This window comes from Sminthopsis crassicaudata, chromosome 4, assembly GCF_048593235.1.
Source record: "Sminthopsis crassicaudata isolate SCR6 chromosome 4, ASM4859323v1, whole genome shotgun sequence".
Classification (NCBI taxonomy): domain Eukaryota; kingdom Metazoa; phylum Chordata; class Mammalia; order Dasyuromorphia; family Dasyuridae; genus Sminthopsis; species Sminthopsis crassicaudata.
This window is the reverse complement of record NC_133620.1, coordinates 293,896,269-293,922,453: the sequence shown is the minus strand read 5'-3', so window position 1 is coordinate 293,922,453 and position 26,185 is coordinate 293,896,269. Positions and strand designations below refer to the sequence as shown.

At 35.8% G+C, this 26,185-nt stretch overlaps 1 protein-coding gene and 1 long non-coding RNA gene across 2 annotated transcripts; one reads left to right on the top strand and one right to left on the bottom strand.

Moving 5' to 3' along the window:
* Positions 1–21,063, bottom strand: ZKSCAN1 (zinc finger with KRAB and SCAN domains 1). Its single transcript, XM_074311553.1, has 6 exons — positions 20,913–21,063; positions 13,738–14,257; positions 13,307–13,454; positions 12,200–12,288; positions 11,789–11,915; positions 1–9,538 (listed from the first exon to the last, which is right to left on the bottom strand). The coding sequence occupies exons 2-6, from the start codon at positions 14,161–14,163 to the stop codon at positions 8,649–8,651; spliced, it is 1,680 nt and encodes a 559-aa protein (XP_074167654.1). The 5' UTR covers positions 14,164–14,257; positions 20,913–21,063; the 3' UTR covers positions 1–8,648.
* Positions 12,626–21,026, top strand: LOC141566680 (uncharacterized). Its single transcript, XR_012489375.1, has 2 exons — positions 12,626–12,706; positions 19,991–21,026. It is a non-coding gene; the product is annotated as an uncharacterized LOC141566680 (long non-coding RNA).
* Positions 21,064–26,185: the final 5,122 nt, after the last annotated feature.

Here is a 26,185-nt window from a genome sequence, read left to right as displayed (position 1 = left end):
TTATCTAGAGGTCAAATATTTATTACATTTGACTGACTAGTACCCAAGTAACATAAAAAGGAGAGATACAATCCTTATCTTCATCCACAATCTTACCATCATATTTAATTTTTAAAAATAAGAAGAATCTTTCCTTCCCAACATAGATTAGTTACAAATCATAATCTTATCAGAGTTACTTCATGGAGAAGTAAATATTAGTACTCAATCATGCAGATTTAAAGAAACTCACATTGGTGAACTAATTAAATATGTAGAAAGTACATATTAAGCACCTGTATTCTTTAGATACTATTGCAGCTTCTTCTGTAAATTAATGTCTTTCTTACTTTGGATTTAGTCTAAATTGCAAAACTGGGGATTGAAAAGGCAGAAAAAGTTTTATCTAAGAGTACAAATTAAGAAAAATCTTCAAATAACCACATAAATCAATATATTAGGCTTCCCATTATTGGTTAAGCTAAAAGTGTGTATATGTCTAAAATTAAAAAATAAACTTACTTTAAAAATAATTACTGAATCTTACCTGTATACCCTCCCACCCCAATCAGCACACATATATATGAAAACCAAGAATTTTAACTCACCCATCCTCTTTTCCCTCTCCCTATTTTTTGTTTTGCAAACACTACTAACTGCAAAAGATTATGCCAAATGTTTTAGCTTTTGCCAGTATAAAGGTCAACATATAAAAAACATCTGGCTGCCTGTAACTCAACGAGGGCAGAAGACAAATTAAGTGTTTAAATTTTAAAATATTTACACTCATTCTTCCACCTGCTCCCAAATACCCTTGAATTTCATTTCTTACCTTCTCTCCTTACCCCCCACCCCCACCTCAGGTAAAATCAGCATGCTGGGTTGTTGGCTCTCCAGATAGATCTCCATCCTTGTGAAAGATGGTGAACTGAAGCTGAACCAGCTCCCTAGCTATACTCTTCTTGATTTAATGATGACTAGACCCAGAAAAGAAAGTCCACACAAGGGTGAAAATACCATGTTTTCAATCATTCATAAAATCCTTTCCCTCTGAATGTGTCTTCAGCTTCATTCCTCTAAAGAAGTATAAACAGTTAAGTAACTGCAGAATGGAAAAAAAAAAGTTCTGTCTAGAGATCATTGAATATTATCAGTGATATAACTAATACGGGGGAGCAAATTTCTCAAAAAATTATGAAGATATTGTGGAGTTGCAACAGAGCTACAATTCACTCTCTTTATTAGAAAACAAATGGAAAAGCTTAAGTTCATTTATTCCAATCCCTTCATTTTACAGAAGAAACCCAAATTAAGCAATTTGCCCAAGGTCATACAATGAGCTGAATAGAACATGTTTGATGCTGAAGAAAAATAAAATAGATTAAAAACACTTGCTGTGAGCTGAAAAATTTGTAAATTTAATTGAAAAAATGTACTTTGATAAATTTATCATATAAATAAACAATTTGATAAATTCTTTTCAGCCATTGCAGGAAATTATTAAATAATTGCTTTGAAATATTTAGTTGATATATTTTCTGTTTTTACTGATTGGAAAAAACTTGTCAGATTAAAAGACATAATAACTAAGAGTGATAAATCAGAAGCCACCCAGAGACCTTGGATGTAAAAATCCTTTACACAAACCTATTCTGCTTAAGACAAAAATTGATACACATCAAAATATGGTTCCTCTAGCAAAGGCAAAGAATGATGAAAAATTTAAATTTGTACTTTGGTTTATAAACCAATTCTCTTTTAAATTTGCCTAGAAACAAGGAACTTATTTGAGTAGCTAAAAAACTCCTGCTTGATTGACTGCTATAATAAAGATGATTAATACCAAATTTATTAAGTAAACAACCAGTAAAAATGAAAATAAGACTTACACACCTAACCCTTCTCCTATACCCTTTTCCTGTTCTCAATATGTCCATAAGGAAATCTTGAAAAGAACTTTTGAAGCCTTCTCTAAAAGTCTGATGGCAGCTGCGTGAGGATCATGTTTTAATCTTTCTAAAATTCTTTAAGCAGAAATATGAAATTGTTGGACTTTTGTAATTTCCCTAATACTTTCTGATCATTTCACTTCATCCACTGTTACTTAAAAATCTGACCTCTGCTAATATAAAGGGCTAAAACTCTGAATAGGTACACTGAATCAGACAACCACTTAAGGCTAATTACCTATTGAGCAATACTCTTAGCATATGCTTGGAAAATGTCCCTTCTCACTATTCTATGTTGGCTCCATCTTTTGGTGTACACAGACAATTGTAGGTGGGATTAGGGAGTGTATACAGATAATTGCAGGAGGGATTAAGGGAGTGGAGTAAAACAAGCCAGAGTCACTTTGGAGGAGAAGTCATAGAAGGGACGTCAATAAGTGGAGAGCTTGTGGCGGTTTTATCCATCTCCTTTGCTTCTCCCCTTAAAGACCAATGACTTTTGCTGATCCTGAGATCAACAGAGAGCTAACTCGGTCTTCACATGCTGAGACATAGAGAAATTACTCCTATTTAATTACCAGTCAAATCTGGCTGTTTTATAGAACTTATCAGTTTCCCTAACTTGACTGACAACAAATACTATTAAACTCTTGCTTATTTTAGTTTCTTTACTTCCATGGAGGGCCAGCTAGATGGCATAGTTGATAAAATGCCTGAACTCAAGAACACTCATCTTATGAGTTCAAATCTGGTCTCAGACATTTACTAGCTGTGTGACCCTGGGCAAATAATGTTTGCCTCAGTTCATCTGTAAAATGAGTTGGAGAAGGAAATGGCAAACCCACTTTAGTATCCAAGAAAACTCCACATGGGATCATGAAGAGTCAGATAGGACTGAAAAATATCTCAACAAAAACCGCCCCCATTGAGTGTCATGTCTTATTGTCTAGAATCACACAAATTTTTTCTACACTGCTCCCAACCTCTGCTGTTCAAATTTTGGGGAACAAGGTGAGGAGAAAAGGGAATACTATCTTAACAGAATTAAAAAAAAAAAAAAAAAAACAAAACCAAAAAACTATACATACCCTGACCCCATGGGGCTAAAAGAAGAATGATACAAAACAGATCCTGACATTCTGGTTACAAGTAATATACAGAAAACACTAAACATCTGTAATTTTAAAAAGTTCTACATTGTTATATCCTTATGGTCTCATTCTTTCTCTTACTGAGTTTAGAGCTTAGTTTGAAGCTTCTAAATTCAGTAAGACACTTTTGGTAAGTAAATGCTTCAGATCAGTTGTCTCAAAATTTCAGCTATGTGTTTGTTTCACCTTTATTGTATTAACTCGTTTGCTACTACCAAGTCTTTTGCTCCAAAACCTTATTTAATCCAGTTAAATCTATCATTCCAAAGGAAAAAAGACTGCATTAGGAAAATATATGTAAGGGTCCAGAAGCAGCTTTCTTTCAAGCATGTATTTTAAGTTTTCTAAAGGTGGCTTACTGTTGACTATTATCTTGGATGAAATCATTTTCTATTAAAGAAAGATGCAAACTTAAAAGACTGTTTAGGGTTAGCATTAGTATCAGGGCTCGGATGCCTGCCATTTTCCACATTTATATGGTTTCTCTCTCCAGAAGAAATTATCTTATGTAAGATAAGGCATCAATTATCCAAGACCCATCTCAAATTCCTCTATCTCAGAATATATTAATATAGCATGATCAAAATATATAAGTTCACTACATATCTAAATGTTTTCCTGGATTCCAGCTTTCTGCCAGACTAGAGGCCAATCACAATTTCAGAATACTAGCAAATTGAATATTTTCTTTTCCTTCTTCTTCCTAGCAGAACTGGTGAAAAATATAAAACAAAATCCTTCTAGGAATTTCATGGGGTCAACTATAAACATGAACTTATAAAATATTTAATTATATAGTGCTTTAAGGTGATAACTGACTGTTTACAGACAGTTACTCCAAAATAACATTTGAGGAAAGCAGTTTTTTCCTGACAGTAGACAAGATGACAAAACTGGAGCAAAAGAAGGAAACCTTTTGGAAGTTCACCTACCACAGTGCACACCTGGATAAGTTGCTAGATATGTTTTATAAACAACTCATGCAGTTGTATAGTGCTTGACAGCACTAGTGATTCAACTAGGATCTATGGCATAAACAGCATTCCATCCTGAAATACCTAAAAAAAGGCCAACAAGGAAACACTCCCTATGGAAAGCCCAAGACAGTGAAGGTACACCTTTGACATATGATTATCCTGACAGAGATGGTGGAAAGTATGGCGGATGTCTATAATGGCAAATCTTTCAGTTAGGCAGAAATTAAGCCCGAGATGATCAGATACTATTTGGGAGAATTTTCTAACACCTACAAGCTTGTAGCCAGCTGTGTACTGGAGCCACTTAATCAATTCATCCTTCTCAACTAATCCAGATCCTAACAAGAAAAAGGAAAAGGTTCTTAAAAAACAAACCAAAACCAAATAACACTTTGGTGCTGAAGAAGAGTCCTCCAGTCTTTTAACAACACCATTACGTTATGTGATATTTGATGAACAAATGTCCCAAGACACTGCTTCAGACAGTGGCTAAGGTCAGCAATACCTTTAGAAAAAGTATCTATCGCTCCACGTGGCTCTTCTCCCATTTAATGAATTTTGTTCTATCTGGGATAACTACTAAGCCAGTAGGACAAACCCAATTTAGTGATTAGTCTCAAAAAATTAGGAATCAACTGGTCTCAATTATAATAGTACTTATTTTAAAAGATGAGGGTATGGCTATGAGCCAAAAAAAAAAAAATGAGAATTTTAAAAGTCCTTTCTATACTGTCCATACTGGAAATCTGTTCTGATTATTATCCAGCTGAAATTTCTGATTAATTTGTTACTGTTCTTGTATAGCCCCTAGAATACAGGATGGTGCAGTCTTTGCTCAAAAAAAGCAATGTCAAACTTTTTGAATTATCAGTTTGGTCTGTTAACTCTAGTTGCCTCTCTTCATAGTTACACTGTACTCAGGAACTTCTGTTTCAGTAGATTCTCAAAGATTCTCTTTTCCCTTTTTCTTGAGTCCTTGACTTCAATTATTCTATAAAATCATCACCTATTTATTCTGTCCTTAGGTGTCCAGCTCAGCTGTGTTAAGCATTAATTTGTATTATAATTGGAGATATTCATGGACTTGATTAATGATAATCTGGGCCTGCTGAATTTAGGCTTGGAATAAGATTGCCCACAGATGTCATTAATATCTTGGGCTCAAGAAATTCTAACACAATAGGTGTTAGAAAAAGCTTTTCATTAATTCAATTTATTTGGTGTGGAATTTGGCACTATATTAGTGCCCGATCTTCAGCCTCTCATAAATACTTGCTTTTTTTTGTTTTCCACTTCTTGGTTGCAGTCAATGAATTCTTGACAACGTAGTCTTGTAGAATTCAGGATTAGTTTTCTTTAGTTTCTTGAACTAATATTATCATTGAACATCATGAGTAAGGTCTTCATGCTATAAACTTGTACATCTTGACAAGTGTGTTATGCAGATTGTGTGAAGCAGTCCATTTACATGTTGTTTTCCATGTTGAGTTAAAGGGTCACCATCAATAGCTCTACATTTTCCTGATGACTTTTTCCATAACTTATGATGAAAGTCATGATTTATTGATATGGAAATGTCTACCTGCTTGTGTTGTACTCCATATTTGTAATCTGAACTAACAAAGAGCCTAATAACTTCATTCTTCCAAAAGATGTAAGAACAGTTAAAGAACTCTTAGAAGAAATCTGGCAATAAAGGAAGTTGAAGGTTGCTGAAGCAGAAGTAGGATCTTTATAAGAGAATGACTATTCTATTTTAGAATTTATAATAAATCCTAAACACGTAAACAATTCCAGTGAGGAAGAAAAGGGGGAGTGATTTAAAGAGAATGATGTGGATGCAAAGCAACAAATAGAAGGCAGAACCAAAAGGAGATGCAAGATATTAACATTCTTATAAGAACAGCATTAAGAATCCTAAAGTTTAGAATGAGCTGAAATTGATGAATGCTAAAGACAAAAAAAAAAGTTTTGGGTTTTCTGTTTACTATAATGAGAAGAGGGACCATAATGGGGACCACGATAAGGCAACTACAGAGATGATAAAGAGAAGGCAGATTTAATTCTGATATTGTTTTCTTGGCCAAGAATAATCTTTGTACCAGAAAGAATATTTTAAAATATTGTTAATAGAAAGTTAAAAACCAAAATGAGACAGTGAAAACATCTAGATACTCTTGTTGAATTTAAGTCACTAGATCTAGATAACCTACAACCTGAGATATTAAAAGAGCTAGAGCTGGGCCATTTTTAGTTATTTCTAAAAGAACAGAAAAAGCAGATTTACCCATATTTTCTGGAAGGAAAGAAAAAGAGGAGACAGAAGGAAATCTGCAAAATATAAGTTGGTGAACTAACCTACTCCTGGCAAAATTCTATCATATAATCTAAAAAAGAGGTAATGATCACTAAGTAACCATGACTCCACCAAGAATAGGTCATACCAAACATACTATTAAGATGGTTTTGCTTACTTGTTTTAAGAAACATATTAAACTGTTAAAAGCATAAAGCACTCAAGTTTATCTAGACAAGCAAAACATATGACAAATCCCCTCAAGGTAAACCTTGTGATGATGGAAAGTTATGAAGTAGTTAATGGTAGTAAGATGAATTCAAAACTGGTTGAATGACCAGGCCTAAAGAACAGTTATTAACTGGTCATTGTTCAGGAAAGGAAATCTCTAGAAATGTCCCAAAGATCCATTCTTAGCCTTAAGTTTTATTTTTATTTTCAGTGACCTGAATAAAGAGTAAAGGTGGTATATTTGTCAAATTTATAAATGACACAAAATTGAGAGTTAGCCCTCATGTAGTTAACAATCAGTCTCCAACAAAATATTTCTATAAAGCTATTATGATGAATCAAATATGTTAAGGAAAGGAACTGGAGCTGCTGGTGACTAACATGCTCTAGCAATACAGGCTAATAATGTCTCTGGAACTTAATAGTTTTAGAGAACTACCTAGAGCAGTGAGAAGTTAAATGACTTGCCTATACAATTAGTATGTGTCAGAAGCAAGACTTGAATCTAGATATTTCTGGCTGAGGCCAACTTTCTCTTGTCCATCGTATCACAGTGCCTCTTATAAATCTATTAAGAAATTTATTAGACATTAGTCTTACAATTGGGTTAAAAAATTATCTTGACAAACACAAAGTTAATAAAAATAGTAGTTTGAAAAATATCTTGGGTTGTATAAAACTGAAAGCTAAATATGATGGGCAGTGTGACACAGCCCAAGTTGATACACTCTCATGCTTCAGTGAAAGACAGTGGTCATACTTATCTGACCTCATCTGGAGGGCACCCAATCGGCTATGTTGTTCAGGAAGCTAACATGGGAAAATTCTGCTAGAATCTTATCAGTAACAATAACCAAAGGAAGTCAAAGTCATTGCTTCACTTAACTTTTTAAAGTTGATGACATATTTTAAATATATATTTAAATAATGATGTCTCTTAAGTCTTGTGGCCCTTAGCCAACATTTTATATATTTTAAGTAGGCATTTAAACAATGTTTTCCTTCTATGCTTAATGAGCTCAGGGAGAATAGCAGTCTATATAGCGTTTTAGAATTTTTATAGCAATAATTGGTGATTTCTGCATTAGTTAGGCTATGCTGTAGTATTTTAGCAGGGCTCCAGCTTCAGTGTGGGAGTCCTGTTTAAGAAGTCAGTGAGTACTTATTAAACAAGGAACACAATAATGTCATCACACAATAATTCCCCCATCAGGTCTTACTAAGGCTATTAGGTAGGAGATCAGTTCCTTAGAATCTTGTTGGGGAGATAAGGTTTACTACATTCAGGAGACAATCAAAAGACAGTGTACAATCAAAAGCTAAACTGTATGAGACTATAGGATAGCACTAAGAATTCAGAAAAGGGAGAAGTATTGTCATTTATAGAATTTCTCTGTGATGAGGATGGAGTCAACTATACTCCTATGGGGAACTAAGAGTTGAGTCATATATACTCTTCAGGAAGAGATAGAAGTCTTTGGTTTGATTTTGATCTGCATAGCCTTAGATCTCTTCAGCTTTGGCATCCCACCTTTGATTACTTATGTTTTAGTTTTAGCAGCATGTCCCAGCCCAGGATTCTATAAATATCCTTCTTTGGGTCATGATGTACAAAAATGATATTGGGCAATCATTGCTTGCTTTGCAGGGAAAAAATGTCTTTCAGTTCAAGCCAATTAATTAGTTAAGTATCCTTTAAGCACTTACTATGTGCTAGGCACTGGGGATACAAATCTCAAGGTTGGTGGTTTTCAGCAATTACACTGGTGGTTGCAGACAGGGATCCTTTATTTAAACAGGTTTGACCAGCTTCTTCTCAGTGTCCTCATTCCCAAAAAGTCTGATGTTTAATTTAACATATGCAGATATTCTTAAGTAATATCTATCTGACTAAATTTTCTTGCAGAGGGTTTTGTTGGAGAAATAAATACTCACAGCTTAAACTGACAAAGGCAGTACTGCTCTAATATATTTTTAAGTGTGATTTGATTATATAGTAGAGGCCAAATATTTTTCCCATGGGCACACATCTTTGAAATTATGGAAGTTAATGGGAAATTTCACTTTATACACAGCTTTTCAGGAATGCACCAAATGCATCTAGTGAGGTGGAGCTGTAATCAGAGGCTCTCTCTCTGTTATGAATTCTATGATGTAGGGTAAGAGTTGAGCTCCGGGTGAAGGCTTTCCCACACTTATTACACTTATATGGTTTTTCTCTGGTATGAATTCTCCGATGAAGAATAAGGTATGAATTACGGTTGAAAGCTTTACCACATTCATTACATTCATAGGGCTTCTCTCCAGTGTGGATTCTTTGATGTTTGGTGAGATCTGAGCTCTGACTAAAAGCTTTGCCACATTCATTACATTCATAAGGTTTTTCTCCAGAATGGATTCTCTGATGTAGAATAAGGTTTGAACTATGACTAAAAGCTTTCCCACACTCATTACATTCATGAGGTTTCTCTCCAGTGTGGATTCTCTGATGAAGAATGAGATTTGAGTTAAGACTGAAGGCTTTCCCACACTCATTACATTCATAGGGCTTCTCTCCAGTGTGAATTATCCGATGTCGAATAAGACTGGAACTCCTTGTAAAGCATTTGCCACATTCATCACATTTATGGGACTTTGTTCCTGTAGGAACTTCTTCCTGTGTAACAAGATTTGAACTCAGACTGAAACTTCTTCCTAATCCTTTGCCTTTCTCTCGATGGCCTCTCTCCCCTGTGGGTGGTTTCTTGTCCTTGACTGTCACCTGTCTAAATCCTGTCTTTTCTAGCTTCAGTTTCTCTTCTAAGTTTCTCTGTTGTCTTTCTAATCTGCTTTCCTGTTCACATGTTTCTCCAAATTCCCTTTGGAAACTTTCAGTTTTTTTCCCATGAGATCCTGTTGCTTCTGAAATATCTTCCTTTGAAGTAGACTCTTCACTGGTTGTCCTACTTCCACAACCTGACAAATAGAAAATAAAAATATTACCTATTTGAAAATAGATGAAGCACTCAATAATCAAATGTTGCTGTTTATTAGAAGAACATGGCCACACAGTCAAATTGGCTTCAGAAGGAAGCAAATGACAAGGCATAAGGAGGCAAAGGGACATTAAGTAGAAGTAATTTCTAGAGGTGCTAAAGGGAAAGTTAAGTCAATAGAGATGAGCTGAATAGATAATAAAACAAAGTAAGATAGATAGATAGAAGGAAGAGGCAGAAAGATAGACTGGATGGATAAAAACAGTTAACTTATAAGAGTAAGAGGAACATAGCCCATTAGACAAAACCTGTGTGTAGAAGGGAAGGGAGATGGCTAGAAGAAAGGGATGTCAATATGGAAAAAGTGGGAATAAAAGTAATGAGTAGGAGAAAGGAAGTTAGGAGCTGGAATAATGAAAAAGTTAATATTAAGCTGAAACTATTATGGCCATATTATATATTACAATACTAATTATTAGAGTTAATCCACAAACACTATAAATATATGTTACACATGCTTATACATTTATTTACATACAAATACCTATATAAACTCATTTGCTTAAACAACATTCTATTTTGTTTAATCAAAAGTAATAATGTATATGCAACACTTTGTAAGCATAATGTAGATCAAAGAGCAAACAGATTATAAGTCTTGAAGTCTTGCTTTTTATGGTAAGATAACATATGAAAACAAAGATACTCATGAGCATGGTTTAATAATAATTCAGTTTAGCAATAAATATATCACTAGGAATATTTTTATTTATACTTTGCTCTAAAACTTCTAAATAGCTATATTTGGCTTTAAGCCAAAATTAGTTGTTTGTGATCTTAATATAAATGTTTGTTTTTATAGGAAAAATGAAAATAGATCATTTCTTACATCACCGATCTTCAGTTATACAGCAGGCAACTAGGTGGCACAAAGAACTTTTGACCACTGGCACTAGAATAAAGAAGACTGGAGTTCAAATCCAGTCTCAGACATTTAGTAGCTGTGTGATCCTGAGCACCTTACTCTTAGTTTCAACTGTTAAATGGAGATGAGGAGTACTTACCTCAATAAAGTACTTCAAATATGATAAGTACTTAATAAATTCTTGTTTCCTTCTAGAAGCATAAGTATTGGAACTAAGCAACCTTAAACAGATATGGTCACCCAGCAGCAACTCATTTTCAGGTATAGTGCTTAGAATAAATATCTCAGAAGCTTAATTCAGTGACCAAAGTATCAGAAAGGCCAAACCAAGTGAACAGAAACTTAAGCCTATTTTTACTTGCTCCTTTTCCCTGCTTCCATCTCCTTCTACTATGGGAATGGAAATCTTAAATGTTTGCTTTCACTGCATGGTATTCCTTTGAGGTATTACCTCATGGGAACATAATACAATGTAGAAAATTAACTGTAAACTGGTCTGGTAAAACATTTTAACTGTAAAGGCTGTAGAAAAGGTATAATAGGAAAGGAAACTGACCAAGTGTCTTTAAGTTTTTTTTTCTGGACCCATAGCTTTTTGATAATGATATAAGGTTTGGAAATTCCAGTCAAAGAAAAGGAAATGAGGTATGTTTATGGAATTATATGGCACTTTTCTAGAAAACTCTTCAGTGGGAGTGAAAGGCAACAGAAAGGATTTAATTAGTGAATACATGTTGAAATGAGAGGATCTTCTAAAAAGTTCAATGACATGTTCTCAGGAGACTAGTTGATATATTTTGGGTCAAAAGGATAATTAATTTATCTGCTTATTCCCTGCTAAGAGACAAAGAAAGCTTAGTAACGTTTACACAATGTAAAACTAGGGAAAAGTCAGCTCCACATCACTGGAGGGATGAAAAAGATAAGGACACAAAATACCAGGAAAATACTCTTTTTTCATCTTTACAAAATGGTTTTAAAAAGCATGAACAGGGGCAGCTAGGTGGCGCAGTGGATAAAGCACCAGCCTTGAATTCAGGAGGACCGAAGTTCAAATGTGGTCTCAGACACTTAACACTTCCTAGCTGTGTGACCTTGGGCAAGTCACTTAACCTTAGCCTCAAAAAAAAAAAAAAAAACAAAAAACAAAACATGAACAAATGTTTTTGTGACTTCAGAATGGGGAGTTGAAATATCCTGCTTCTGAATGTGAATTCCTTGGTCATTTCTCTGTTAAACACAAACATCACAACTAACAAACGAGAAGGCAAAGAAATCTCGCTTTACACCTTCATTAGCTCTTACCCTGGAAAAACATGTTTCCATAATTCTCCTGTTTGCTGTCTCTACAGAGATTCTTCCGAGCCAGGTTTTGACATCCCCATTCTTCCAGGATAAGAGATACAGCCATGTCCTCGATTTTTACCAAAGCCTGAAACAATATGAATCCCATCTCAGTTTTCATACTTAGTAAACCTATAGAGTGCAGTCAGAGGAATTAAGATGAAGAGAAATCAAAAATACCATAAAGGATCCTAAATGGGTATGGGCTTTTGGATGGGAAAAAAGGAGAAAAAGCAATTAAGACATAGGAAGTTAGCCTAATCTGAGTAGGAAATGAGAATAGTAGGTGGGATCTATGGAAAAACTCCCAAAATAATATGGGGGAAGGAGGGGAGGGAACTCTTAGTTAAGACAGAGGAGCCCACATCTCACCTGAGAATCTGCTGTGAATAGTGCTGAGGCCACTGCCTGGTCTCTAGGACCCCTCTCATGTGAAACAGGAACATGGGAAGCAGGGTAAGCTGAAGGAGAAAGTAACTGTGAGATCAGTTCTGTCTTAAAGCCTCCCTTGAATGTAGACTACAAGATGACCCTATCTTGCTACTTTTAACCTCCTCTCCTAACCTACAGCTAAATATAATAACTCAAAAAAGTATAGAAAATGATTTCTACCTACTTAATCCTCAAGTTTTAGGCAATAAAATTCCAAAAAGGGATTAAAGGCATGTAAGACCTGGAACAGACTTGAAAAATAAAACTAGTCCAAAAAACTAATTTTAAACAAGGTCTGAGGCTCAGAAAAGTTAAAATGATTTGCCCCAAGTCTTATGACTCCCAATTGTTTTTTTCTCTGTCACAGGCTACTCTTGATTTCCAAGTCACAACTTTGAATCCACATGTTGGATCTAACCCTTGGCTCAAATTCATCCAAGTCAAGAGGTAAAGAACCAGAGGACTTTTTTTTTTATAACTGGGAAAATAAAAGGTGACTTTTCAAAATGTCTAAGTAGCAATACTCTAAAAGAAAGACCACAAGTAATGTTACTAAATCTATGTATCTGCCTCTCCAATTTTATCTCTGTCAATACCTGTCTGGTTTCCACTCTTGTTGAATGTTAAGACATTGACAAATTTGGACAGAATTGGGATAATTTATTACAAAATGTGATAAGAACACAATGCATTAATAGATATCAGTGATGATTTGGTCATGGATATACTAATTGCACTATGCATAAAAAAAGAAAAATTCAAAATAGAATAACTTTTGATGTTAGGGAAACATAAGCAGATCTTAAAAATTATTATAAAACTGAAAATGTTATAAATGCAAGGACACTGGAAATAAGAAATAGAAAGTGAATCAGCAATAAGAACTGAACCATTACAAATTGTACACTAAAGTATTGCACCTCAGTCATGTGAATTCACCCAAAACAAAAATAATAACAACAAAAAAGGCATTATTGTTCAGGTCTTCTGATAACACATTACAGTATAATTCCTCTATTTCCATAGGAATTAAATCTTGTTCCTTACCATTCTGTTGTAAAAGACTTGGCTTTCTTGTTACATGTTTGATCTGAGGAGTTCGGTGCTGGAATTCAAAGCTTGAAGATCCATGTGCTGTTCCCAGTGGTACCATCTCCTGGGATAGCATTTCATGTCCATGTACATGGACTGGTACCTGGAAATAAGAAAAGTAGGGTAATGAGATTTAAAACTTCACAGAAAAAGCAAGAACCATCCCCTCAAAACACAGGACACAGAAATAGCAATAGATGTAAAAGTCAAGAAAACAGGAAAATAGAGGATACTTAGCATTCAACAAAGGAACTAGCTCAAATTTTAACTAAGTAAAACCTTTAACAAAGCAACTTCCTATTCCAATGTCGAGCTGAATCCCCTTATTCCAGTCTCAAGACTAATACCCTGCTCACCCAATCTGCACTTCATTTCTTCTTTCGTACCTGCTGTCCTGATAAATCAAGCTCAAGATCCTCCAACAGTGTCACTGCTTCCTCTCCACAATCAGGACGGTACTCTTGCAACCAGGTCTGGATCTCTCTGGGTAAGACAGCCAAGAATTGTTCCAGCACCAGTAGTTCCAGGATCTGTTCTTTTGTATTCATTTCTGGTCTTAGCCACTGATGGCAAAGTTCTCGTAGCCGACCAAGAGCCTCCCGGGGACCAGAAGTATCCTGGTAGCAGAACTGTCTGAAGCGTTGGCGGAAAATCTCTGGATCAGAAGGGCTATTACTTCTTTGCAGGCTAGAATCTTGGCCCCAAAGGTGTTCCTCTTCATCTTCCTCTTCCACCTTTACTATCACAAGTCCTTCTTTATCTTGTATAGCCTGAGGGGTCATGACTGCAGCGTCTCTGGATTCTGCAGTCATAATTCAGGTTCAGAGTTCCCCCTCACTCTGATGGAATCTGAGAGGTAGACTGACACTGAAGATATTTGAAGTTTTTTTTTTTTCTGCACTGCTCCTGAATTACAAAAAATTCTTATTAAAAAAAATAAAATAAAATGATTTATGTTTCTAGGGCACCCAATATTTGTCCATCTTCACCAAGGGAATTCACTGAGGTTAACAATTCTGATTAATAAAACTATCAAGCAACTGTGACATTAATATTTAATTTTATTTCTTTAGGCTTGTCCCAATGACATTTATCTGTGACACGCTAGAAGACCTATTTCATAGCCAAGATAAATTGGAAATCAAAACTTGAGACTAGGTTGACACTAAACTATCTGAATGTGCCCAGGTAACTTTCTAAAAGCTCTAAATTGCAGAATTGTAGCAGATCTGCATTAGTAGAGGGAGCTTCCCAAAAGAGAATTCCCTACACCAATTAAATCACCAGTTTAGTCCTCCTCCCCCTGCATATTTTTCCTGCAATTTCTGCTGCCAATAAGTGAGAAATAGTGCATTCTTTATGTGGATTCATTGTCTGTACAATGCACATGCTTTAATCTGAGGTCTATGGCATGTGAATTTTCCACTGAAAAAACTGAAGCATTTATTAAAACAAACATTTAAATCACTAACAATATATTTGAAAAGAACATATCTCTATATTTAAAGAAACATGAAAAAATGTACCTTTCTCACTAAAATTAATACCAGTTTTGATAAGAATGTTTTTTTGTAACTTTTCCTATTTTTAATTTAGCTCTACAAGGGGTGTGTATTTCTCTCTCTCTCTCTCTCTCTCTCTCTCTCTCTCTCTCTCTCTCTCTCTCTCTGACTGACACACACACACACACACACACACACACACACACACACGGTCTTTAGGTCAGACAACAAAACTTCTTATAACAAAAATCTATAGCTATGGGCGTAACTATGCTAGGCTGCAGTCTGCTAAGTACCATAATTTCCTATAAGGTTTAGCTTCCTTTTTCTCCCTAAAAGTTTCTCTTTGATTTCTTTTCAAAGACAAAAGCAAGAAGAGCGTGTTGAGAGACATAAAATCTTTTTATATAGACAATCTGAATCCTAGTGGTCCCAATGAGCAAGGATTAAATTTTCATTCTCTACTTAAAAAGAGGCTCTCCTCTCAAACTCCACCTACTGTTTGAAATTTGCTAGTTCTTCATCTTGATGTATGCCACTTTTTCTTATTTGTTAATAACGCTAATTTTTTTAATAAATCAGGATCAAACACTCAAATTATGTTTGATTTACTCTTTTATTCATCTAACATCCTTTGTTCTTCTGGGATCTGTAAAGATCTAAGGGGACAAAATCAAGTGAATACTGTTGAAAAAGTTATTTTGAAAGATAAGTAGGTTAAGAGATGATATAATTCCATTTTATCCTGTATTAGCCAATTTTTTTTTTAACCATGAGATGCATACAGCAGGATCAACTGTCTCCTATCATACCTCCTTTCCCCTGAACAATTTTCTAAGTACAAAAGAAAACTCAAGAGGACTTTGAAAGTTTAAGGAAGTTGTCCCCTTCTTCTTTCTCCTACCTGATAAACCAACAGTATAGTTTACATTATTCAATGTAAATAACTATGCTAACTTTTTTCCCTCTATAACAAGTGATAAGAATCCTCTTTAAAATAATAAGTACCTTTACCCACTCTAAGAGATCTACCAACTCAGACCAAACTGCTTAGGAAGAATTTTATCTTCTCTTTTGTTAATCTCTCAGACTGAGAAGCTTTGAAGAGGATATATTAATGTTATCTGCTGAATTATCAAATACGTTTCTATCAATTGCTGGTGGGCTAAAACGCACAGAAGTAAGAAGTTTATTTGACACCTGTTAATTTATTGGCATTAGCTGGGATAAGAAAATTCATGCAACTATTGCTACCATATTTTGCATGGTATCAAGGCCAGCCAATTCTTTCTTCACAAAGTTTCTAAAATCTGTTACTTTCTATCCCTTTGGGCCTTAAGACTAATGTTTCTAAAAACTGAGATTTTCATCATGTTACTTCCTTGTTAAAAATCCTTCAGTAGCTCCCATGGTCTAAAGCCCAAATTCCTTAACTTTGTATTCAAGATCCTCAACACATAACAAAATTAATTTTCACAAACTTATGTCAATCCTCCAGAATTCTGTCAAAATAATGTCTACTCACTCTTTTGCATTTTCTTGCCTTCATAAACATTTTGCTCATCCTTCAAAGTTGAGGTCAAGTCATTCCTTTTAGCCCACAATGACCCTTTTTTTTGGAATTGTAACACTATTTATTGTTGGAAGGTATTTTTGAAGCATAGCTGCACTTAGAAGAATTGGGCTCCAATCCTAACTCAAGATACTTAATAGCTGTGTATTCCTACAGCAAGTCATTTAAGTTCTGAGAATTGTTTCCTCATCTATAAAAAGAGGCTACTTCTAAATCTTTATCACTTACTTCATAGATCTGGAAAAATATTTTTAATTATCACATACATGGGAGTTATTATTGAAAACGTTTAGTTATAAAACATTTTCTTCTCTTTAAAACATATTTGTGATTTCATTCATACATATATAGAAGTTTCTATCTATCTCTGATTCAGAAGATCATCTACTCCGCATCTCTACTTAAGATTCCTGCTTGGGGCCCAGAGAAAAGAGATTCTGAGACTTGCCCAGAGTAATATCACCAGTATTTAACATAGATCAATAGCAGGCACTTCTCTATTCACTACTCCTATGGCTGCTTTTTTAATTAATCATGACCTATCTTACAAGGTTATTTACTTTCTTATTTCTCCAACTAGATTCTATGCTCAAGAAAAGGGTGAAATGAAAGGTTAAGAAAGATTTCAAAATTAAATTAAACATGTTTTAAGGATTTATGCATCAAGTATTATGTGGTGATGGGATACAAAGACTAAATAAGATAGATTCTACTTTCAATGAGTTTATAATCTAAAAAGAGAAAAAATACAAGAATAGAAGTATAAGGTAACAGAAAGTATTTAAAGGAATACTGAGTTTGAGTCAGAATAGTGATGGATGGCAGGAAAACATAAGAACTGGTTCATGAAAGAAATGATTTTGACATGCAAGGAAATGGGGGTGGGTGGGGTTGAAAGCATCAATTCTAGGCATGGGGAACTTACATGAGTAGAAATCTTTCAGCTAGGAAAGGACAGGAACAAAGAATAGAGGAAAAAAAGCAGTTTGCTGGAATACTGATTATGCAAAAAGGTAGGGAGTAATATGAGATCAGGCTGTAGAGATAAACTGATGCCAGGCTCTCTGTATGGCTTTGAATGCCAGAACAAGGAGTTTATATTTTATTTAAAAAGACAATAGGACTCCAGAAAAGGGTATGTGTATTTTGTGTAAGAATTAGTCCTGAAACAATGCTTTAGTAAGATTACTTAATAGCCTAAAAGGATGAAATGCTTAGGTTCTATTTAAGAAGCTAAGAAAGTGAAATGGTCCTAAACCTGAGAGGTTGCAGTTAGAATAGTTGAGAAGGGGACAGAAAAGAATTACTGAAGAGAGAGTCCTACTGATTAGACTTCTAAATGAATACAATACTGGTCTGTGCTGGGAACATCTGGGATTCAAAATTTCCCTCAGATGTTTGTGTGAAATTTGGGCAAGTGTGCTTCAATTTTCTCATTAGTAGAACAGGATAATTCTACAGTCCTTACTTCTCAAGGTGGTAATGTGGATGAAATTAAATAATGTATATCAAATGCTTCAAAGTTCTATAAATGTCAGTTATCACAGGCTGCCTCGCCCCTCCCCTATATTCCTCACCTTGGCATTTAAAGCTCTTTATATTCTGATTCCAGCTTACTTTTCCTAATAATTTAATATTATTTTCCATCATCTTGCTCATGCTTCTTGATTTGAAGCCTTTCCTGATCCTCTTAACCTATTACTGTGTTCCCCCCCCCCCCTCCTCAAATTGTTTTGTGTTTATCAGTTTATGGGTTATATGCTCTCTCCCTTTTCTTGTTCCCTCTTTCCCTTCCTTTTCTTCCCAAGTTCCTTGATGGGTTGAGAGCTTTCTTTTTTCCTTCTATTTTTATTTCTGAAAGCCCAGTGCCTAACCATAATACTTTGCATAGAGTAGGCCTTAATACATATTTGTTAAATTGACTACAACGAAGTGAGGGTAAGCAACATTAAATGATGGAGAAATCCAATAAGATGAGGACTTTAAAAAGGCTATTTTATTTGCTTACATGAATCTCATCAATGAACAGTTTAGAATAGTAGAAGCAGAAATAAGATTAGAATGGATTTAGGACTGAGTGAATTGTGGAGAAGGATAAGCCATAAATATAGGCTATTTCTAGAAATTTGGCAATAAAGGCAAGGAGCCATTGAAAGACAGCTTCAGTAAGATAGAAACAAGATATAGCCCTCCCACATGAATCTGATATCACAAGCAGGCACTTAATATTTACTGATTGCTTCATGATAATTTCCACAGGAAGAGAAGCAAAGTGGGTAGGGGAAAGGAAACTTTGATTTAAACTTTCTAGATAACTAACTTAATTCAAGTTTGATTTGCTTGAGCTGTAGAACAAGATGCCTATACCTATTCTTTTTGGGAGAATATTTTAAATAAACATAAACTTCTGAAAAATTATATATGTACATATGCATTTTTGAATAAAATAGTTATCTTTTTTTGTTTATTCTAAAAAACCATAAAGAAATTCCTGAAATATAATGATTTGGCATTTCACATCTGGAAGAATAAGTGATGAAGCAATTGACCACATATGCAAATTTGAAGATTTCACTATTTTTCAGTTCACTTATATTCAAATGAAAATGGAAGACATGGCATATAGTAGGAAAAACAATGGTCTAAGTGTCAGGAAATCAAACCATTCCAGTGTGACAATGAATCTTTCCTCATAGAATTTATCATCTAGTGGGGTTTTAACAAAATAAGCTTCAGTTTTCTCATGTAAAACGAAGATATTTAACTGAATATCCTGTAAGATCCCAAAGAACTCCTACATTCTGTTATCTCAGATTCTCTCAGATTAGAAAACTAAGAAACCAACTTTCCCACTGCATTACATACAAATCACTTAATTAACTTTAGAGCTAAATATTTCCTCTTGTTCTAGAAACCAATTCTAAAAGAACCAATACTTTTATAAACAATACAGAAAATTTACAAAGTTTTAAGAGTCATAAAGTCATTTCACCATGTTAGAAGGAAAAAGCTAAGATTTAATATGAAAGCTACAAGCATTTAGACCTAAATCAAAACATGTTAGAACATAAAAAGAATATAGAAATCAAGAATAAGCTAAACTCTTATTAAATTTTGAAATATTCCCAAAGATTCTGAAAGGTATTTGCCAACTTAACAGTCACAATAAAGAGAAAGTAGAAACCAGCAGAAAACTTCTCAGGAGAGTGAACTGATCTTTTGTATGACAAAACTGTTTTTTCTTTCTTTCTTTCTTTTTTTCATATTTGGCTGGCAAACAGCAACTGTTCTCTGTTTAGGTTGCACTAAATTGTCCACAATTCAATTTGGCAAGTGTTTATCATAAACCACCTACTATCTGTCTAGAACAGGGCTTCCCAATAAATGCTAGCTTTGGTCGCAATCCATGAAATCGCCACTTTCTAAGATCAAAGTATGTTGTTGTGTATTTGTGAGGGTGGAGGGAAGGAGGAGGAGATCCAACTCTAGATAGCTCTAGTCACAAAATAATACGTCTGGAGGAGTCTTTGGGAAATCATGCAATTCAATTTCTTCATTTTACAGATGGGGAAACTGCGATCTAAAGAATCCAAAATCACCCACCGGAGCTCAGTCGGCTAATTAGTGTCAACACCAGCGCTAGAATGCAGACTGCATCCTCTGGGAGCTAGTGCTTTTTATGCAGCACCGCCCTTCAGAATACAAACAAAATATCCAACAGACAGACATCAGTTCAGCCATCCCCCAGTCACTCGAACCTAATAAACCTCCACAGCACCCAAACACCAAATTACTCCTTAAAACACAACACTGGGCTCCAAAAACTGTAACAAAAAGGATGGGTTGTACCTGACCTTCCCATTTCACCTCTTAAGCCCACATCACAATGTAAAAGTAGGCAGAGTGCAAGTTTAATTACCAGTTTTGGTGCATGACAATTCAAACAATGTACGTATCAAATCAGAGAAAGGGCCCCAGATAAAAAACAGTTCGGACCACCTCCTTCGAAAGAAAGGTTATCGGCTTTTTACACCTCGGTATCCTCCCTTCCCCCCACTCCCGCCCAGGCTTCCAGAAACTCATCCCTTAGTCGTTCCTAAGGGTGCTACGGAATGAGGAAGCCAGAGCAGGAATGACAGCTAGGTCCCGAAAGACCCACTGAGAGAACCGCAGTCCGAGCCCAGACAGGTAATCTGGAGGCTGACACCGCCCCTCCTTCCCATCCCCCAACCTCAGCTCGGACTCCCGTCCCGAATCGGACAGGACGCCCCTCCCCTCTTCCCAATCTCAGTCCCGGAGCTCCCCTTTAACGCTCTCTGTCCTGAAGGGTAGCCTCGCTGTCCGGCAAGTAGCCTCTCCGCTCACTGGGCCCAGGCCCAGCTCGGGTGGACTCCGCGAGGTGCAGCCTCTCCGCCCTGCTCCCGGGCCCACCCGGCCACAGCGTCTTCCCACCCCATCCCCACCCCTTGGGCCCGTTCTTACTCACCGCGGACCCAGGGGCAGCTCTGGGCACGGTGACAAGGGAAGGAGCGCTAACCCCCGGAGATAAGAGCTACGAGAGTAAGAAGGACAAGAGGCAAGGCCCCACAGACGCCTAGAAAGACACAATGAGTCACAAAGGGCGGAAGTAAGTTAAGAACTTAGCTTCCGGGGCGGAACAAGAGCTCTGAGGATTCTCTAGGAATTCTGGAGGTTTGCACGTCTCTTTGGTTCCTTGGTTTGCCTATTTTATATCTATCAATTTTTGGCCCCTGGGGCACCTAAGCCGGATTTCAAAGGAAAGGCGTCTTTGTTATCAATGAACTAACAGACTGGCTACAAAATAAACCCTCAAATAACCAACTAACAATAACAACAAATCCAAGAGGCAGCAATAGAAAGGGAAACATTCCAGGAAACTACAATAAATATTTGGGGATCAAATACCAAAGCAAGACTCGTATAGAGACAGAAAGTGCTTAATTTAGTGTAACTTTTTTTCCCCCCCTGAGGCTGGGGTTAAGTGACTTGCCCAGGGTCACACAGCTAGGAAGTGCTAAATGTCTGAGATCAGATTTGAACTCTGGTCCTCCTGAATTCAAGGCTGGTGCTCTATCCACTGCGCCACCTAGCTGACCCTGAGACAGAAAGTGTTTTTTAAAAAAATATATTTTTTTTTACCAGCTTTAAGACCATTCAGTGCTCAGGGTTGTACCAAGAGAGGAAGCATTTATTAAGCAATTACTGTGTTACGGGTGTTTTAGAAATATTATCTTATTTGATCCTCACAATCTGATCGGTGCTGCTATTATGCCCATTTTATAATTGAGGAAACTGAGGCAAGCAGATATTAAGATTCTTGCTAAGGTTCACCCAGCCAGTAAAGTGTCATAAACCCAGTTTTGAACCAATTTTCCTGACTCCCTGCCTAGTATGTCCTTTAGCAGTCAATAAAATAAGAAATGAGAATGCTCCCAAAGAATGCATTGTCTTGGATGCTGTCCCTAATAAAATATGGAGCATCAGACTTCTGTCCTTTTTAGTGTTAGCTATAGTATTTCAAAAACTTCTGACTAATCATTGCAGTCTACAGAGAGCATATCATATATATGCAATAATAACGATAGTAGCTATGTTTGCCATAGTTAACATAATTAACAGTGATATGGTATATTTTAAAAAGATGTGAATTTTGAAACCCTAATCGCACCTCAATTTAAACTCTTTGAATGTAGAGATAAATTATTTCTGTTTTCCCTTTATATCCTCAAATATCTGGTACTATGCTTGCATGGTAGGCACTTAAATGTTGAAATAGGTTTTCAGAAGAAGAAATATTTAATCTTTTTAAGCAGTGAGCATTCTTTCCAACTCCAACTCCCATTCTGACAAATATTATCCGGACTGAAGCTATATTTCTTCCCTCAGGATTCTAGGGTTAACCCTTGAGGAATGAAGTGATTCTTTGCTAATACTATTTTCTTGAGTCCTCATTTCAAAATGTTGTGCCTCAGTTTCCCTAATTTGTTCTGCCTCAATCCCTCTGGTTGCAAACCTTACCACCCCCATCCCCCTCTCCCCCGCCCCTTCCTGACTATTAGGACTGATATAACTTGGGGCTGCTACTCTGGGGTCATAAATTGTAAATGTTTAGTCTCAGATTAGAGGGAGATCTTCTATTTCAGACATCCTGGCCTCTAAGTCCTCCTAAGTTATCAAGAATTTATGGTCCTCACCACCAACCTGTCACAACGGGATTTATGGTCCATTCCCTCTCTCCTCCTTCCTTTGTGTCCCATGATCACTAGAGCCCTATAAAAAAATCATTGGACTCTCATATTAGATACTGAAAGCTTTGAGACTCAAGTCCCAATCAGTCTGCTAGGGTCAACATGGATCCTGTTTTGGCCCCAGACAATCTCTCCCTCTCAGAAATTTAAATAAAATATTAAAAACGCTCTAATCTCTATCTTGCTCAGTTTCTCTGATATTAAAAAAATGTCAATTAACTCCTTGTGTCATTTAGCAATTAAAATCAATTTTTTTTCAGAAAGATATTTGCTGAGATGATATAGCAAGAATCTATCTCCAACACCTAGAGGCATACATTCCCCTATACAATCTTGATCCCTGAGGAGCATGGGCTCAATATTTCATTTTTGGAGAAAAAGGATTTTATGAATTTGTTTTTTACCTTCTTAAAATGTGTGTGCATAAGTTAGCATTTATTATCTCTCTCACTACCCATAAAATTCTCAGAATAAATGTATATAGTCCAACAAAATAAATTCCAATTGTTGTCATATCCAAACAGGTATATCTTATTATTTTAAGTCTTTATCTCTGTGGCAGGTAGGTGTGATTCAGTTTCAGTTCTCTGGACTCCAACTTTATGATTGCTCTAATAAAGAGAATTCAATTATGCTATTTACAAGAAACAAACTTGAAACATAGTCACATAAAGTGAAAAGGAAGTGCTCACACAAAATCTATTATGATCAAGCTGAACTCAAAAGGCAGGGGCAATAATTGTGATTTCAGATAAGGCTACAATAAATATGGAAAGGATAAAAAGAGATAATTGAGACAAAGAAACTACATTAAACCTTTTTATATAGCTTTTTATTTACAAGATACATGCATGGGTAATTTTGCAAAACCTTCTGTTCAAACTTTTCCCCTCCTTCCTCCCACCCCCTTCCCCATGGCAGGTACACCAATACATGTTAAATATGTTAAAGTATATGTTAAATACAATATGTGTGTACATATCCATAATTATTTTGCTGCACAAAAAGAATCGGACTTTGAAATAATATACAATTAACCTGAGAAAATGCAAGCAGACAAAAACAGAGGGATTGGAAATGCTATGTAGTGGTTCACACTAATTTCCCAGAATTCTTTCACTGGCTGTAGCTGGTTCCATTCATTATTGAACAAATGGAACTGATTTGATTCATCTCTTTGTTGGAGAGGGCCACGTCCATCAGAATTGATCATCATATAGTATTGTTGAAGTATATAATGATCTCCTGGTCCTGCTTATTTCACTCAGCATCAGTTCATGTAAGTCTCTCCAGGCCTTTCTGAAATCTTCCTGCTAGTCATTTTTTTATGGAACAATAATATTCCATAATATTCATATACTACAATTTATTCAGCCATTCTCCAATTGATGGGCATCCATTCAATTCCCAGTTTCTAGCCACTACAAAGAGGGTTGCCACAAACATTTTTGTACATACAGGTCCCTTCCCTTTCTTTAAGATCTTTTTGGGATATAAGCCCAGTAGTAACACTGCTAGCTCAAAAGGTATGCACAGAAACTACATTAAATTTAAAGGTAACACAGACAGTAAATCAATAGCAATAATTAATATTTAGGAAATGAATAATATAGGATTTAAATACTTAAAGGAAAAGTTAGTTCATTTGTAGGGAAAAATAGAAAGCAAAACTATAATAACCCAGGAATATACTTTACCTCTTTCAGATCTAAGTAGTCTAACAAAAATTCAAGGAAAAAAGTTAAGGGCATGAATAGAACTTTAGATAAATTAGAGATAATAGATCACTAGCAACTGATGAATAGAAACAAAAAAGAATGTGTGATTTATCTTGTGTTACTTATTCTGTTTTGCTCCAAATGAAAAGGGAAGGAATCTATATTCTTATTTACCCCCAAATCTCAAAGTCCACATGTAAGGACTATAATAATTTCCTTAAACCTGTTATGAGAAGCCCCATGGAAACTCAAAACCCTTATTCTACCTGTCAGAGAAATACCATTAATAATAGCTCAAAATCCGCTTTGCCACTGTCAGGGAGTATGATGACTGGCCTCTAATTCCCTGGGAGTCTTCCTCCACTTCCAATTCCATTAATATGAATCAGCTCCAGATTCCTTAGTCCCTTTCCCTAATGCTTGGTTCTGCCAGATCTAGATAAGAAACCTATATAAATCTACTCTAAATTGGTTGTGGAGAGAATACTCTGTTCCTTCTAGAGACAGAGAGGGTCATCTAGTTCCATTCAGAATCCTATTGGATTGTCCTGTGTTCAACCACCCTGTTTTTGTGTGTGTGTGTGTGTAATATCTCCCTCAATAAAATTAGTTTGCTTTACTGCCTTATTTTGAACTCCAAGTTTTTTTTTATATGAGACTATGTTACTCATAATGGAACCTTTCTAAGTTGTGTTGATGCCCTTCATGGGGCATTTTCCTCAGTTACATGATGATTGATTTGGGAGGAGTGCTTTTTTGGGGGGTAGGAGAAAGAAGGCATCTTCTGATTATAGTTCTGATTACTGTGTATTAGTTAAGTTATAAATGCTTTAAACCAACCTCTTGTATGGACATGCAAGATAGAAGGGGATGGAATGGAGCAGTGCTGGGACACAAGGGTAAGTATGATTGTGTTGGAGCCAAGATTTCTTCCTACAGAGATTTACTTCCCTCAAACTTACTCAAGCAAAACCATGAAATTTATACCAGACCAAAAAATGATCAAGAAATACATAAGAAACTATAGGTAGGAACCCTTTCAATCCCATAAATGCACAAAAAGTCAACTAGCTACCTAAAGGAAATAGGAAAGAGAGCCATTGACAAAACTAGCATCATCATCTCAGATGAAAAATTCCAAGCCTCTAAGTTATATATAGTCTTCAGGGCTCTTTGCCTCTCTTGCCCCAGTTATCAGAGTGTTTGTAAAATCATAGTATGGGAAGGTATCTTTGGGCTCATTAGAGACCAGTTTGGATACCTATGAACAGGCAGTTTTCCAGTGAAGACATCTAAACAATTAATAGTCATATAAAAATGCTCTAAATCATTATTGATGGGCATAGTTAAGTGGCGCAGTGGATAGAGCACCAGCTCTGAATTCAGGAGGACCCAAGTTCAAATCTGATCTTAGACACTTAACACTTCCTAGTTGTGTGACCCTGGGCAAGTCACTTAACCCCAGCCTCCAAAAAAAAAAAAAAAAAATCATTATTGATTAAAGAAATGCAGATTAAAATAACCTTGAGATATTTATATACCCCTACCAGATTGATTAAAATGATAGAAGGGGAAAGTGACAAATATTAGAGAATATGTGGAAAAAATGGGACACTAATTCATTGCTGTAAAATGATCCAACCATTTTGGAGAACAAAATTATGACCAAAGAGTGATTAAACTACCTATACCTTTTGTCTCAGCAATACTACTACTTGGGGCTATTTCCAAAATGATTAGGAAGAAAGGTGAAAGAATCTATATATTCTAAA

Bases quoted from the DNA above. Each gene is read 5' to 3' on its own strand.
- ZKSCAN1 (XM_074311553.1), bottom strand. From the start codon at position 14,163: ATGACTGCAGAATCCAGAGACGCTGCAGTCATGACCCCTCAGGCTATA. The intron at 13,455-13,737 runs GTACGAAAGAAG...TCTTATTTCCAG, and splicing joins TTGATTTATCAGGACAGCAG to GTACCAGTCCATGTACATGG. The intron at 12,289-13,306 runs GTAAGGAACAAG...TTTCTCCTTCAG, and splicing joins AAGTCTTTTACAACAGAATG to CTTACCCTGCTTCCCATGTT.